The following is a 16,907-nucleotide window of genomic DNA, read 5'->3' as shown; positions in this document are numbered from 1 at the left end:
ATTGTATTATGATTGTTAACAAAAATTCTATCTATCTGGCATGCTTATCAATGTTCTTTTTATTTATACATGTATTTTCTATATGACCCGTCCCTTGTGGGCTCTTAATTTGTAGTTGCATATGTTCTGTGCTATTGTGTTCATTTACTATGTGGTGATTTGTCTTTCAGTTACAACTTTTCCAAGACGACCACCATTATTCCAAAGCCGTATACGCGCAGGAGTATACTATGTTAGTTAGCACAGCCGACAGTCTCGTCCAAATCCACGTGGTCTGGGGACTTAAGAACAAGGATCGTAGCCACTGCCACTTTTCTTCTATACAATGTGGTGGCAATAACGTATATGACGATGATTTTGATCCAAATTCAGTGGCTAATCAGCAGGCATTGATGGTAAATATTACAAAAAAAATCGCAAATCAAACAACACTTATCAGTGTCCACACTTATTAATTTTGAACACTTTTTTGTTTTGTTGTATTACGTCGTGGTAATAACGTATATGACGATGATTTGATCAAAATCAATGGTTAATTATCAGGTATAATTAACTACCAAGTCAATATAAAAATTTGACTTTCAGACAACACAAGTCTGTGTCCACACGTAATTGTTTAACTATAAAATAACCCTCATTTTGTCTTTATATTATGTCGTAGCAATAATGTATATGACGATGACTTTGATCCAAATCAGTTGATTAATCAGCACAGGCATTTATGGTTAATATATAATTTAACTTACTATTAAAATTCGCCACTCAGACAACACAAGTCTGTGTCCACACTTGGTTAACTTTAGAAACACTTTTGATTGTATGGCTTCGTGGTAATATAAACGTATATAATGATGATTTTGATTCAAATTCAGTGGTTAACCAGCATTGATTGGAAATATATTAACTAACAAATCATAATTTCCATTCTCCACTCAAACAACCTAAGTCTGTGTTCCCACTGAAAATAAGATTATAAACATACTTTTCTTATTTAATGTGGTTGCAATAACGTATATGACGATGATTTAGATCCAATGGTTAATACGCAGGCATTGATGGTAACTAAATATATGATTTAACGAACACACTTTTTTAGAACTATAAATACTCTTTTTGCCTATGTAATTTCGTTGCTATAACGTATATGACACTGATTTTGATCAAAATCAATTGGTCAATCAGAAGTCATTTTTAATCAGTCTTCTGAGCATAAATAAAAATTATAAACTCATACTGACAAAGTATTAACTATGTCTGAACGAATGCAGTGTATTGTCATATTTTTTTTAAAGAGAAGGGAAGAGAAATAGAATAACATTGAAAGTGAGACAATTAAGAGACAATATGCGATAGAGATAATGATGACGCAAATCATTTCTTTTAAACTTGTGCCAGTATAATGCTAATTTTGTTTGGTTATTTTATAGACGTTCTGTAACAGATTGTATAACATGACAGCAGCAGAAATACAGGAGTACAAGATACGAACAGATTCCTCCACAGGACAGCTAGAGGTGGCGTGCTTTACCAAGGATTTAGATACATTTCTTCAAGTAAGTATATTACTTATGGAAGAACTCGAGGTTATCCTGATAGAGGAGGGATTTACAGAATGTAAGAGGTATACATGGATGCCCATGCAGTATGGATTGTGCTCTTCGTTTGACGACAGTATGGTGACCTATAGTTGCTTAAGTCGACATCGTTTTGACTCTAGTGAATAGACGTCTCACTGGCAATCAGAAATGAAGGCAATAGTATTAAACTGCTGTTCAATAGTCATAAATCGATTACGCGAAAACAAACCCGGGTCACAAATCAAAAGCGAGAGAAACACATCAACGATAAGATGAAAACAACGGAACACCAGAAACACTGAACTGCTTAAAAACCACGTTAACATACATAAAAACGGACTATATGATTCAAATTTTCGATAACCCATTTCCTTATTTTTGTAAAAATAATTCAAGAACAGCCAATATAATTGTAGGACAGCCAAAACAAACATGACAAATAAAGATCGTCCAAAATAATAAAAGAATACAAAAAAGAAGATACCATACAAACCCTTTAACATTAAAAAAACCAAAAACCTATTTGCACTGAAAATAATTTATTATATCATAAGCATTATCTCTGAGGACATTGTCCCTCGTTTTCATTTTCCCTATATAATCTAACATATTGATAATACTGTATTATCAATCCATTTATGAATTTAAAATTATTTTATTTCAGATTTGACTGATAAAGATCCTTAAATTTTATGAAATGAATATATGAAAATTTAGAATTTTTGCTTTTTTGACAGATTTCAATTACTGAATATTTAAAGTCAACATGACAAAGTAACATATATGAATATATTTTGTCTTTAATTTGGATTATCAGACTTATGACTACTCTGACATATTCAAATTATTGAAAATTGATAGGCAATCTGACAATGCTGCATCTATGAAATTATAATCGAAATAATCTAACATACGTATATTAGAGTCATCACTACACTACCAAATTCAAACCATCGAATATTTATTGTCAATCTGTCATTAGGAATATGTGATGTTTGCCACCATCTTTTTCTTAAAATGTCCCGTACCAAGTCAGTCATATGGCAGTTGTTATCAAGCATGTCCAACAGTCCGTTTCTATGTATGTCGACGTCGGTTTTATATCAGTGTTTCTGTTTTCCTTTTGCTTTCCTGTTATAGTTGATGCGTTTTTCTCGGTTGTGGTTTGAGGCATAACTTCTTCTCTCTGAATCAATTTTTGACTTTTGAACATCGATATACTTCTGTTGCCTTTATATAAATACTTGAATACTTATTCTTTTCTGACATTTATATCTATAAGTTTGTTTTGTCTTCATTCGAAAAGAACATAAATTGGTAAAGGAGAACTGCCCCTGCATATAATTATTGAATATAGATTTGTACTCTCTTCAGTCGAAAAAAGAGACTGATTGTCAATACCCTTTCATATTCAAATAGATGAATATTCATATTAAATTTGACAGTAACATCTATTTAATGAACTGATGAATAGTAAAAATCTTACTGATCTTAACAGGTTGTGCAAATTAATAAGGCTAGTCAATATGCATGTAGGCTCTTCTGGGTAAATCATGTACATTTGTACTTGATTTTAGTTCAAAATGAATACTATTATTTATGATATTTGACTCTCTCTTGCTTTCAAATAACTCTTGTATGTCTGTACATATACATTATGTTATATTTATTGTGTGCATATCTATACCAATATAATTTGGTTTGTTGAGAAATAAAGATAAGAATCTGATGTTCAGTAGTCATGGTAGTGGTCATTTGTTGATGTTGTTCATAAGTGTTTCTTGTCTCTCGTTTGTTCTATAGATTAGTCCGTTGGTTTTCCCGTTTGAATGGTTTAATATAGCAATGTTTTGGAGCCTCTTATAGCGTGCTGTTCGGTTTGAGCCAATATTCCGTGTTGAACACCATACTTTGACCTATAATGTTTTCATTTTTACAAATTGTGACTTGGATGCAGAGTTGACCCATTGGCATTCATTCCACATCTTCCTATATCTTTATATTTGTTTTATCTCTTTTCAGTCGAAGTCAGCAGACATTGGGATAGTAGACTTATCTCTCCCCTGGGACTATACAAAGACTATAAACTTTATGAATGCTCTGCCAGCTCACTACGACTCATCCTCCTTTACAACAGCTTTCAAAGACTACTTAGCAGTGAGTAAATATGTAATATAGTATAACACCTCTTTGGTAGTGTGGCTAAATTGTAACCAGCTTGTCTGTCCAACAAAAATTTTCGTCACATTATTTTTAGAAACTACATTTGATGAGTGGTACGGTGAACATTTTTGGACCTGTCAGATAAAACTAACTTTTTATTTATACTTTTTATTACGATTGAGGTTTGCCTGCACGAAATCATGTTCATTCTTGATTAATTATGAATGAAAACATCGAGTTCTGTTCTGAATTTTCCTCAGAGCTCGTTAATTTTGTTTTTAAAAGTTTAAGCTATACATTTTTACACGACTGAAAACTGTATCATAATAAAAAATACATTTTAAAGACTATACCAAAACATCTAAGATCAGTTATTGTTTCAAAACAAATCAATTACATCATTCATACTTTACAGAAGTCCTTTTAGGGCTCTTTATAGCTTGCTGTTCGGTGTGAGCCATAGCTCTGTGTTTATTACTTTGGCCTTTAATGGTTTACTTTACAAATTGTGACTGGATAGAGAGTTGTCTCATTGGCACTCATAGATACCACATCTTCTTATATCTATTGAATACATTGTCTTATTGTATAAAAACAAGAATGACTATTCTCTGATTGTAGATACCTGTTGGATACTGGCTTTACAACGAGTTTCAGAAAAATTATACGGCCGATTTTGGACATCACGATGCCCTGATTGGTGAATATAAAAATACAAGTGGATTTACACAACAGCTTCTCTCAGATTCTTGTAAGCTTTACTTCTTTACTTACTGTTATTGAATTTAAAAAAAGGATAACGTGAACGTGCACGCGTAGAATGACTTTACATGAAGGTAACAACGATGAACGCAGAAATAAACTTTTGTAATCCAGTGTCAAAGTAAGATACATATGATTGAAGGTCTGAGAAGGGTTTAATGAATAGAAAATAATAGCTTTAAAGTGCATAAAAAAAGTCCAAAAGATAAAGAACAGCCAGGATTATTGGGTGCTTAGATATAAGCAATAGAAAGTAAGGGTTACAAAGAATAGAGAATAAAGAAATAAAGGCAACAGTAGTTTACCGCTGTTCGAAAGTCATAAATCGATTGAGAGAAAACAAATCCGGGTTACAAACCAAAAATGAGGGAAACACATCAAATATAAGTCGAAACAAAACAGTTTGTGTGAAAAATAATTTTTCAAAGTTATGGAATGAATAACAAACAACTAAAAAAAATGTAACTCCCTATTCAGTCCTTTATAATAGTGTTGACAAGATCGCTTTAGGACAAGCATGATTTTTGTCGCTTTATCAGTAGCTTTGGTAATCTTTAAGTCTCTTAAATTACAAGTGCCATCAAATCAAGTGTAATAACACTTGAAAAATAGATGTGTCCGGGTTTAAAACAGTAAATTTAAAAGACGGTGATTATATGGGTTAAAAAATATATATAAAAAGAAAACCCAATTGTTTGTCAATGGTACTCAATTGGCCGTTTCAGAATCTTAAGCAAGGGTAATTTCATTGTTCGTACCCAAAATGAAAATAACGTCACGTCATTGGTTAAATTTCCATTGTTTATGACATTTTCAACCAATCAGGACGTTTTGGTGTACACTTTTGAAAATATTAGCCAGGATGCATTACATTCTGAAACGTCGAATTGTTATCAAGTGGTCCATGTCAATTATGCTCAATTCGTTTTAAAAGAATTTCAGTAGTATAGTCCTAAAATGCATTTTTTAGTTGTATTTTAAATTGTTTAATAAGTGGTTGTCGTTAGTTGCCGTCTGGCATGAACATGACGTCTTCTGCTTTTTCGTGGTTTGTTATTGTTTTGGCGTGGTGACCTCTATAACATTTCGATTTGGTCTTATGTCTCTATAAATACAGTGGAATCGATATAAATAATACGTAAAGCATATGTGTTTCCGAGTTAATCTTGGAGGCAGTGATATCTCGTGGTTTGAAAATTTAATTTTGAAATAAAACCAATTGCTAAAGATAGGCTTTAAACAGAGAATACGAAAAGCCATAATGACATTCCTATCGACAAGACGTAGTTGTAAACATCCCTTTCCCTTGTACAATATAAAATTGAGAAAGGAAATGGGAAATATGGAAGTATACATCAAATAGTTGAAAATAATCTTCTATGTTTCCCCAAGAAATCTCTTATCAATTATAAAAGAAAACCCACGCGAAATACTTTCGTAGACTTCCGAGGTTTATCATTGATAACTTAAGTTTATGACCAAATAAGTTTACACATTACGAACTTCCCTTTATGTAAGTAATGTGGTAACTAACTTTTTAAAGACTAACTTTGTAATAACGTTCAAATCAATTGAAATAACACTTGAAACATATATATAAATATATATATGTATTCGGATGGGTATAAAACAGTAGATCTTACAAACACGGTTGATATCTACGGGGTTAACAAGTGCATTTGATAAAAAATATAACCCATTTCAACAAATCAGTCATTTAGTGTTTGTCAATGGTTCTCAAGTGGTTTCGAAGAATTCAATTTGTATATATATCATGTATATCTGGAAAAATTTACTTTAAATATAATGGAAACATGTTTAAGATGTAAATAAACTAATGTGTTTTATTGGATGTGTACGCATTATAAATAATTAGAACACACCCGCGAAATCGCGGGCATATACAGCTTGTAAACTGTTGCAGGCATGATGATTTTTTGTAAAAGATATTATGTATTGAGAATTTCATAAAAGGTATCAAAAGCCCTCTTCTTTTTTCCAAAGTCCGATATTTGTTTCCTTTCTGTTAAATTCAATTATTTTCGTGTTTTGAAAATATCGAAATCCCAAAATCCCGTAAGGGTCAATCTCAAATCCCGAGCTTAAAAACACCGATCCCGATTTCCCGAAAAAGGTTCTGTCTCCCTATGATCTTTACCCTACTTTCATTTTTGCCAAATCACTACTTTCACTTTCAACAATAAATTTGTATGCACAATTAAGGGAGTTACCATTTGATTTTTATGGGGGGGGGGGGGGGGGGGGGGGGGGGGGGGGGGGCTAGGATGAAATTTGAAAAAAATAGGCAGGACAGGAGTTTTAAGTAAAAAAAAAAGGCAGGATGAGACGCTTGCAAAAAAAAAGTCAGGATAAACTAAAAAAAAAAAAAAAAAAAGGCAGGACCGAACAGAGTGAAAAATAAAAAGGCAGGACAGAGATTACAGCTGAAAAAAATGCAGGACATAATTTTTCATCCTAGCCCCCCCCCCATAAAATCAAATGGTAGCTCCCTTATGGGCATTCGGCTTTCTAGTCTGTGCATCCGTGCGTTCGTTCGTTTGTTCGTTCGTTCGTTCGTTCGTCCGTCCGTACTGCTTCAGGTTAATGGTTTTGGTCAAGCTAGTTCTTGATGAAGTTGAAGTCCAGTCAACTCGAAACTTAGTAAATATAATACCGATGTTGCATCCGTGTACTATGGACACATTCTTGTTTCCACATGTTTTACCTATTGTGATATATATGCAACTGGTATGACCCCTACAATAGTAAAAATTTCAAAGAAAACAGTAGGCAGAATACAGATAGTCTTTATATTAAAGTAGTATAATCGTAGTTTACATGTAGATAAACCCCTTCAATAGTAAAAAATTCAAAGAAAACAATAGAAAGAATACAGATAGTATCTATATTAAAGTAGTATAATCGTAGTTTACACGTAGATAAACTCGAAAAATAATTGTCCTCTCTAAGGAGGTATAATCATGATAATAGTTGTTGTTCTTGCGATCTAAACACCATGATATGGAGAACGCTGTGATTGCCTTATTTATTTTTCATTTTTGTTATCTATCATACGATTGGTTGTACTTGTGCATGGTTCAAATCGGAAGTCTTATCTATGACGAAAAGTCAGTCTGATGACGGAATCAATATCCGGACTCCTTTTTTTGTCGTTTTTCTCCCAAAATAACTCAATCTGAATAATCATAAGAATGGATGACAAATGCGACAGTCACTATGCATGCTACCTTTAGAACATTGAGGCATGATGATTAATTTATCGAGGAAGGAAGAGAAGCGACACACAATATGAGGTCTTCTCGTTTAATAGTATAGATACATCTTAAAGACATATATATTGGGTTGAAATAATTTTCAAGGACACCCAATTTAAAACATGCTTTCATTTTGTAAATCAAGTGTAATCTAACCAATTTCAAAAACCACTTAAAACATTGGTATATCCAAGTTTAAAACAGTAAATGCATAATGGTTTTAAACAGAAAAAATAAGTTTTTAATTGATTATTAAACAAGTGTTTGTTAATAATTTGCTAGTTTAAACATATTTTATTGTTCAAAATGACAAAAGGATCAGACACTTTGAACAAATCGGTTTCAGGGAATTCAAGCAGTATATAATTTCTGAAACATTTTTTTGTATCGATCTTCAAAAAATCTTTTCATAATCGGTTGTCGTCCAAAATAGAAATCATATCGTCTGCTTTATAATGATTTGCTACGGTTCGTTTTATTCTTGTATCTGGAATATAACATTTCAATTTGGTCCCATTTCCCAATCAATACGAGGACATTGGTTTAAATAATACTAATTATTTCCGGGTTTGAAAAAGTAAATCTTTATAAACAATGATATAAACCAGGATAAGACAAATTAATTAAAGATAAAAATCCATATCAACTAAACGTACATTTGCATGAATATAAATCAGCTGTTTGTAATTGGTACACAGTTAGTTTCAAAAGAACTCTAGTAGTATAGTTCTATTATGACGATGTATATGAGGAGAAATTGTTTTGAAAGATACTTAACGAAACACAAAATACGTAATATTCGAAGTCAATACCAATTTCTTAAATCAACTTAAACAGAGAGACTGAAAATCTTATAACGTACATATAGGATTGAAAAGATAGTCAACTGGTGTGTTTTACTTATCATATCTTTTCCATGTATATCAAATGTTTGAAAATAGCTTCTGGGTTCGTGTTACTTATTCTTTAGTTTTCTATGTTGTGTTATGTGTTCTATTGTTTGTCTGTTTGTCTTTTTCATTTTTAGCCATAGCGTTGTCAGTTTGTTTTCGATTTATGTGTTTGACTGTTTCTCTGTATCTTTTGTCCCTCTTTTCTAAGTTTTCCAATTATGTGATAAATAAAAAAAAAAGTCCCACATGCAATACTAATAAAGATTTACTAGGGTTGACTATCGGTAAACTTAAGTTTATGACCCATAAGTTATTAACATTTTCTATTCCAGTACGTCAGTAACTGTTGTAATGTGTCGTCATTAACATTACAAGTACAGTCAAATCAATCGAAATGGCACTTGAAACATGTGTCCGGGTTGGTTTAAAACAATAAATCTTAAAGACATATAGTTCTACAGGGTTAATGATATCTTTTTCGGGTAAAATTATACTTCAACTTTTCCATGAATTTGTAATAACACTTAAAAAATATGTGTCCGACTGGGTTTAAAACAATAAATCTTATAGACATATAGTTCTACAGGGTTAATGATATCTTTTTCGGGTAAAATTATACTTCAACTTTTCCATGAATTTGTAATAACACTTAAAAAATATGTGTCCGACTGGGTTTAAAACAATAAATCTTAAAGACATATAGTTCTACGGGGTTAATTATCTCTTTATCGGGTAAAATTATACTTCAACTTTTCCATGAATTTGTAATATCACTTCAAACATGTGTGTCCGGCTTGGTTTAAAACAGTTAATCTAAATGACATTTAGTTCTACGGGTTTAATAGCCCATTTTTCTTGTACAATATCTTCTCACGTTTCCAAGAACTTTTATGAACTAAAAAAAAATCCCAAAACAAACTACTTTCATGGATTTTCGAGGTTATGACACGGGTTAACTTTAATTTATGACCTATTGTTTTTGCAAAAGTTTTATTTTGGAATTTTGGATCCTCAATGCTCTTCAACTTTGTACTTGTTTGGCTTTATAAATATTTTGATATGAGCGTCACTGATGAGTCTTATGTAGACGAAACGCGCGTCTGGCGTACTAAATTATAATCCTGGTACTTTTGATAACTATATTAACCTGGTATCTATGATGAGTTAATTTAACAATCCGAATTCCTACACATGTACAATGCAATTTCAACCGGTATTTTAGTATTTTAAATTTCGAATAAATCAACACTTGAAAATACATGCTGATATCCGTATAGTTAAAAACAGTAAATCTTAAAAGACGTTGTTGAGTTCTACGGGGTTTAAAGTACATATGAATAGATAGCAAAGCCAATTTCAACTCACCCTTTTATTTGATTATTTATCAAGGTTTTGTCTATGGTTATTAATTGGTTTCGAAGAATTTAAAGGTGTATTTCTACAATTATTTAATTTATATGAGGTAGAAATATATTTGAATTGCCAATAGAATAATGTGCTTTTATGGGATGTGTTTTGTTTTAAAACCGTAAATCTTTAAGATGTAGATACAAACGGATTGAGAAAACAGTTTCAAGTAAATCCTTTTAATTGATTTTAAATCAAGTGTTTGTAAAATTGAGAATGGAAATGGGGAATGTGTCAAAGAGACAACAACCTGACAAAAGAGCAGACAACAGCCGAAGGCCACCAATTGGTCTTCAATGAAACTCCCGCACACGTAGGCGCCATATCATCAGCTCCCTAGACAGAACTTTGATACCGACATCATGATTGAAAATAAATGTTTCTTGAATTGTTCCTTTATGAGTTATTAAGAAACGTTGGTTTCCCGGGCTTTCCCCTCCCTCAGGCAAAGTTGACCTGTCCTGGTATCTATGATGAGTTTATTTAGCTAGATTTTCTTGTATTATTTTAATTTTAGTTTCTTGTGTACAATTTGGAAGTTAGTATGGCGTTCATTATCACTGGACTAGTATATATTTGTTTAGGGGCCAGCTGAGGGACGCCTCCGGGTGCGGGAATTTCTCGCTACATTGAAGACCTGTTGGTGACCCTCTGCTGTTGTTTTTTATTTGGTCGGGTTGTTGTCCCTTTGACACATTCCCCATTTCCATTCTCAATTTTATTGGTTATTTTGTATTTCCTTTTGGTCATGAAGCTCTCCAACTGATCGGTTCAGTAATCATCCTTGACTTTTAAAGGAGCGTTCCTGGTGAAGGTTAACATTGAAAAGTGCTTCCTATATAGATATAGGAAGTTGTGGTATGAGTGCCAATGAGTCAACTCTCTATCCAAGCAACAATTTATAAAAGAAAACCATTATAGGTCAAGGTATGGCCTTCAACACAGAGCTTTGGCTCACACCGAAAAGCAAGATATAAAGGGCCCAAAAATTCCTAGAGAAAAACCATTAAAAACGGGAAAACCAACGGTCTAATCTATATAAAACTGAGAAACGAGAAACACGTATGAATTACATAAACAAACTATGCATCAAATTTATAAAGAGTTGTTTAATTCTTTTTTTGAATAATGAGTTTGGTGAATATTGATAAGAAAGGATCAACACATGTATACAACCAGTTGTCACATTTTTTTAGTACATTACGTCCATTCACGAAAAATAGACGCATGAATTGTTTGTCGTATGTGTTTTTTTTTCTTTCATAATTTAGGCTGCGCTAGCTGTAGGGTTTCTTGTTCAAACATTTTGTTATGTCGATGCTTTTCATAGCTGACAATGCAGTTTGGGTTTTGGTCAGTGTTGAAAGCCGTCAGGTGACCCATGGTTGCGCTTGCATCCTGAAATCAATATTCTTCCTTTTAGCTGACAATGCAGTATGGGTTTTGGTCAGTGTTGAAAGCCGTCAGGTGACCCATGGTTGCAATTGCATCCTGAAATCAATATTCTTCCTTTTAGTACATCTTTATAAAATTTCTCTCAAGCTGACAACCTCTTCTTACAGCAATATATTATGGAACACAATTTAAGTACATAGCCGTAGAGATCAATACCACTATAAATCGGAAGACAACCGGATATGCTACTGGAATACCGCTAGTGGAGTTATGGGAAACATTCATAAATGATCTGGTAAGATGTAATTCTACTTCCGATTGATGTATATATAACAGTTATGTTCACAGAAAAGAACATCTGCTCCTTACTTTGATCAATGAAAATGAATATTTCATTTCCTTTCTTAATTGAAAAAAATACATTAGAACATCAAGTAACAATCTGATCGCCATAAATGACTATTACTCGTAGAAGTTTTATAAAAACATACAGTAAGAATACACCAAGAACATTATTAAGATTACATACACGGTAAAAGATACATTAAAATGTCAACTAACAATCTGATCGCCATAAAAGAGTTTTTACTTGTAGAATGTTTGTAAAAGCATACATTAAGAATTCACCAAGAACATTACTCGGGTTACATTCCAAGTACACAATAAAAGATACATTAAATTGTCAAGTGAAATCCGAACGCCACAAAATAGGTTTACTTGTAGAATTTTTGTAAAAGCATACAATGGGAAGAACATTATTGAGTTTACATTTAAGGTACACAGTTCTTAAAAGTATTATCTTAAGGTGGTACCTAACACTACAGGGAGATAACTCTGTAAAATCAGCTAAACGTTTTAATTACGTTGTGGTGTTAAGGGAATGTTAAGCTTCTCAATGATCAAAATAAGTGTTTGTCAAACTGCTATATATCCAGTGTAATTTTTCTGATAAAACGGGTGGTTCAAATTTTCTAAGATTTTTACATTTTTGTCAAAGAGTAAAAGTAAATACTTTATCAAAATTTTAAGAAAATTAAACGAGCCAAATTAATTTTAGTTAAAGTGTTGGGTACCACCTTAAAATTAAAGTTTGCTTTTGGTACAGGTCTCAACAATGCCGACTGGTCTTAAAGGCGGATTCCAACTGACATTCCAAACATGGCACTGGTTTTATGTACAGAAGGTAAGAGCAAACTAAATAAGCCTTTTATGGGGACTATGATATATTGTGAACGTGAGACAGGTGTTTCACTTATCAGTGACTCCAATCAACTAAAGTACGCAGTTGAAGAGCATTGATGACCCAATGATCCGAAGGGGTTTAATGAAGTATATTCCGGGGATTTTGGGGGGGGGGGTGAAAATCCTTAGTATTAAGTTTTGTTAATATGCAGTTAAATTCTAATTAATATGACCATGTCCAGGATAATGCATGACGTCATCACAGAAGTGATGACTACTGGGCTGGTGATTAATCACTCATACCGTATGATAAATTGTAAGATATCCATTGAAGCATGACAAAATGTAAATCAATTAAAACAAGAAATCCAATATACTGATTTATGCTAAAACATTACTCGACAAACAGCTACCAACTAAAATAACCGAATTAAGGTGGTACCTAACACTACAGGGAGATAACTCTGTAAAGTCAGCTAAACGTTTTAATTACGTTGTATTGTAAAAGGAATATTAAGCTTCTCTATGATCAAAATTGGTGTTTGTCAAATTGCTATACAACCAGTGTAATTTATCTGACAATACGGTTGGTTCAAATTTTTTTACATTTTTATATTTTTGTTAAAGTGTCAAAGTAAATACTTTGACAAAATGGGTACCACCTTAAAATCTCCTGACTTGGGACAGGTACATAGACACTTTACAAAAATATCCGCTTGGAAACAAAACTTAATAAATAAATTTGGTGTATTTACTGTCTTATGATTGGTTAAAAGAATTAGCTTCTCAATGTTATCAATTTTTATGAAGACACGCCCACTCTAACGTTGTGTATTCATACGCAAACATCTGTGTACATTGTTATTCGTATCAATATATATCTTTGAGCCTAATTTTTGATAGAAATTTATTTATAATGAATGGCAATAATTATTCAATGTGAAAAGTCAAAAATTAATTTTATGGTTCAATAAATTCAAAATAAATATTCGCGGATTATGTTAAATGTGAAGAGTCAAAAATTAATTTTATGGTTCAATTATATATCAATATACTAAATAAATAAATGATTGGGAATACGTTAAAGTAATAAAAAGTCAAGAGAATTTCAGAACGCAATTTGGTTCCGAACAATATCTATCACGCTTTGTGCATGCAGACTCCACGCGGCCTTCACGTGATTTTACTATTTTTAGAATAATTGCATAGTAACCAAATGCACTAGATTCAACCTTTACTAATTATGCAACATTTTCGAATAATTCTCTAGAAAATATTTCAATAGGTTCTAAAATTTATATTGTAAATATACACACTGCAGTTATTAATAGATAAATAAAAAAATAACTTGTACCCTTTAATACATCCAATCACAGCGTTCTCAAGTTGACTTCCTACGCCCTGTCTTGGGTACACAAAAGGCCAACCTAATGCTGGGAAAATGTAATACTACCGTTTTCCCTATACATCAAACATCATGAAATTGAATATTTTGTCCAGAACTATACGAATGAAAATTATAATAGATCCAAATTTTATTCAGATTGTACTATAAAGAAACCAAAGTTTTTTTTCCGATTTATTTACATAAACTTATTAAATCAGCTGCAGCATTACTATTATATGTAGACCTTCATTACATAAAACAATGGAAATAACATTGTATATTGATATAAACGATAAAACTTGTAAATTCAAAATAAATAACAGCCATTCATTAATTGCTTAATTTAGAAATCAATATTCATTTACATATCAGACAGTTTATTTCACTGTTCTCTCCACTTGTTACTTTTTAATGGTTATTTTATTTAATTATTAAAATTAAATCTTTATTTCATAAAGTTCTTTTCGTTTTTATAAATGTTTTGATAACTTTGCTCTGCTATGTTTTGTAGAGTTTAGCGGACAATGCAGTGCAAGGAATCATCATAGGAGTGACCTTGGCCTTTCCTATCCTGACCTTGACAACCATGAATGTAATAATCGGATTTTTTGCAACCATGTCAATATGTTGTACAACAATTTGTGTTATTGGAGTTATTCCCCTTGCTGGTTGGAAACTAGGAGTAAGTATAAGTAGCTTTCGCGTAGATACTTGTTTTTTTATTAATGAATCATTGATAAAAAACGCTTTTGATCTTTGTTGTTATGACATTTTGAGAAAATGTTTTTTGAAAAAACAGAAACAATTGAAAACAACTTTATAAACTGAATGGGTCTGAATAGATTTTCTGTATTTACCTTCATCATTTTAAGCGGAAAATATGAAGCCAAAGATGTATAAGAACAGATACAGCTTCTGAATCAGTAATTGTAGGATATGGGATGATTTTTTACATCGCTAAAATGTCATAATTTTCCATAGACCTTATTATCAATAACTGAATAACTTTACTGGTATTTTGAATTTGATTTTACATTTTTTTAATTCATTTCAGTTATTAGTTTCTTTGAACATGTGTATTGTCGTCGGGTTAGCTGTGGATTATGTTGTGCATTTGGCGGAAGGATATCACCTATCACTACACAAGGATCGATTAAATAGAACACGTGACATGCTGGAAGAAATGGCAACATCCGTGTTTTCAGGTGCATGTACAACATTGGGCGCATCGTGTTTTATGTTTTTTGCAATGGTACAATTTTTTTTGCAGTTTGGGATATTTTTATTTTGCACAATTGGATTTTCCCTGTTTTTCTCCCTCGGTTTGTTTACACTACTAATGGGAATGCTTGGTCCCGAGAACAACACAGGGTGTTTGAAAACATTGTTTGCCAAGTGCAGAAATAAATTGAAAAAGACAGAGAAGACGGAAAAGACAGAAACAGATTCCGAAATAACATTGAACCAGTCGATGTCAGCGTCAACAATAAGTGCTGCTGGATCACAAAACAAATTAATCCAGTCACAGGTTCCGCCGCACGTGTCACGAATTAACGTTAACGGTTTTGACAAAAAAAATGTATGAATTGGAGCATGTAGTCCTAACTAAAGATTTGTTTTAGATAGTTTAGCAAACTATTGCATCACAAAACTTTTGAAAAAGAAACTGTGATAAGATATATATTCCGTGCTTTAGGTCAAACTTTCCTTTTAAGAATTAGGGTGGTGAATTGTACTACAATGTTCGGACAAGAGAGATTATGATAAAGTGATTCTGTTTAATTTATAAATTTAGTATTGTGGATCATCGAAGAATCTCAAAACTCTTGAAACAATAATGTTTTGAAAGAAGCCGTTCAGGATTTAAATTTATAACTCATCTCCATTAGTGTATTTTATGTATCATAGACAAAACATATAATGTCACATTTTAGACAAAACATTAAATACAAAATTTTAGACAAAACATAAAATGTAACATTTTAGACAAAACGTATAATGTAACATTTTGAACAAAACATGAAATGCAACATTTTAGACAAAACATTAAATGTAACATTAAGATATAACAATAGATGTAACATTTTAGAAATTATATATAATATAATCTACCATTCAAAGCATAAAATGTTAAATTAAGACAAAACATAAAATGTTCATTCAATGTACCATTTTAGACATATAAACACTAGATGTAATATTTTGTATATACAGAAACATAGAATGTATCATTTTAGATATAACATAGACCATGACATACGATGAAGTATTTTAGACATAACAAAAATGTAACATTTTAGAAATCCCATGAAAAATATTCTACTTTTAATTAGGTATTTTCTTTAGGTGAAAAAAAAATCCCATTCAGCGTTTCGTATGACTAAAAAGAAAAGCCCAAGTTCATGGGACAAAATAGCCCATCTAATTTTCGAAATAGATGCTGGTATACTCTAATTTAATCTGATTAAAAAGCAGAACATGTGTCAAAGCTTAGAATATGATCTGACAAACACTTCGTGCTACTTTCTGTTCTGATAATTGTTTTATATCAGCCAATGAAATTTCAATCTTCAAATTGTTGACAGTGTGTTATTATCCGAAAAAAGCCAGAGCATCTTAAAAGTTGTTTAAAACAGAAAGTAGAAAGGGGCCTTTTCATATTCTTGTAATCAAAGCTTGAAAACTGTCTGCATTTCAGTCAGATTGACCACAATTCTTCTTCGTTTCAAAAACTCCGAATTTAACCCTGCTCGTGAAATAAACACGGGGCTAATAGGCAAACTCTTTTTAACAAATGTAGATACATTGGTTACTAGATTAGGTGGACACTGTATAAGATATATGTACAGTATATGTGTAAAAAAGT

General features: G+C 31.9%; 1 protein-coding gene across 2 annotated transcripts in view; it reads left to right on the top strand.

Moving 5' to 3' along the window:
• LOC139495239 (protein dispatched homolog 1-like) overlaps positions 1-16,646 on the top strand; it is a 40,146-nt gene extending 23,500 nt beyond the window's left edge. For both annotated transcript variants that reach the window (XM_071283488.1, XM_071283487.1), the window contains exons 4-11: positions 171-395; positions 1,428-1,553; positions 3,600-3,734; positions 4,362-4,491; positions 11,640-11,767; positions 12,578-12,655; positions 14,553-14,723; positions 15,096-16,646. In XM_071283488.1, coding sequence (XP_071139589.1) covers positions 171-395; positions 1,428-1,553; positions 3,600-3,734; positions 4,362-4,491; positions 11,640-11,767; positions 12,578-12,655; positions 14,553-14,723; positions 15,096-15,626 — 1,524 coding nt within the window. In that variant the 3' untranslated portion in view covers positions 15,627-16,646. The remainder of the gene's footprint in view (positions 1-170; positions 396-1,427; positions 1,554-3,599; positions 3,735-4,361; positions 4,492-11,639; positions 11,768-12,577; positions 12,656-14,552; positions 14,724-15,095) is intronic.
• Positions 16,647-16,907: the final 261 nt, after the last annotated feature.

Source organism: Mytilus edulis, chromosome 11, assembly GCF_963676685.1.
Source record: "Mytilus edulis chromosome 11, xbMytEdul2.2, whole genome shotgun sequence".
Lineage (NCBI taxonomy): Eukaryota > Metazoa > Mollusca > Bivalvia > Mytilida > Mytilidae > Mytilus > Mytilus edulis.
The sequence above is the reverse complement of the archived record's forward strand: the minus strand, read 5'-3'. Positions and strand labels throughout refer to the sequence as shown.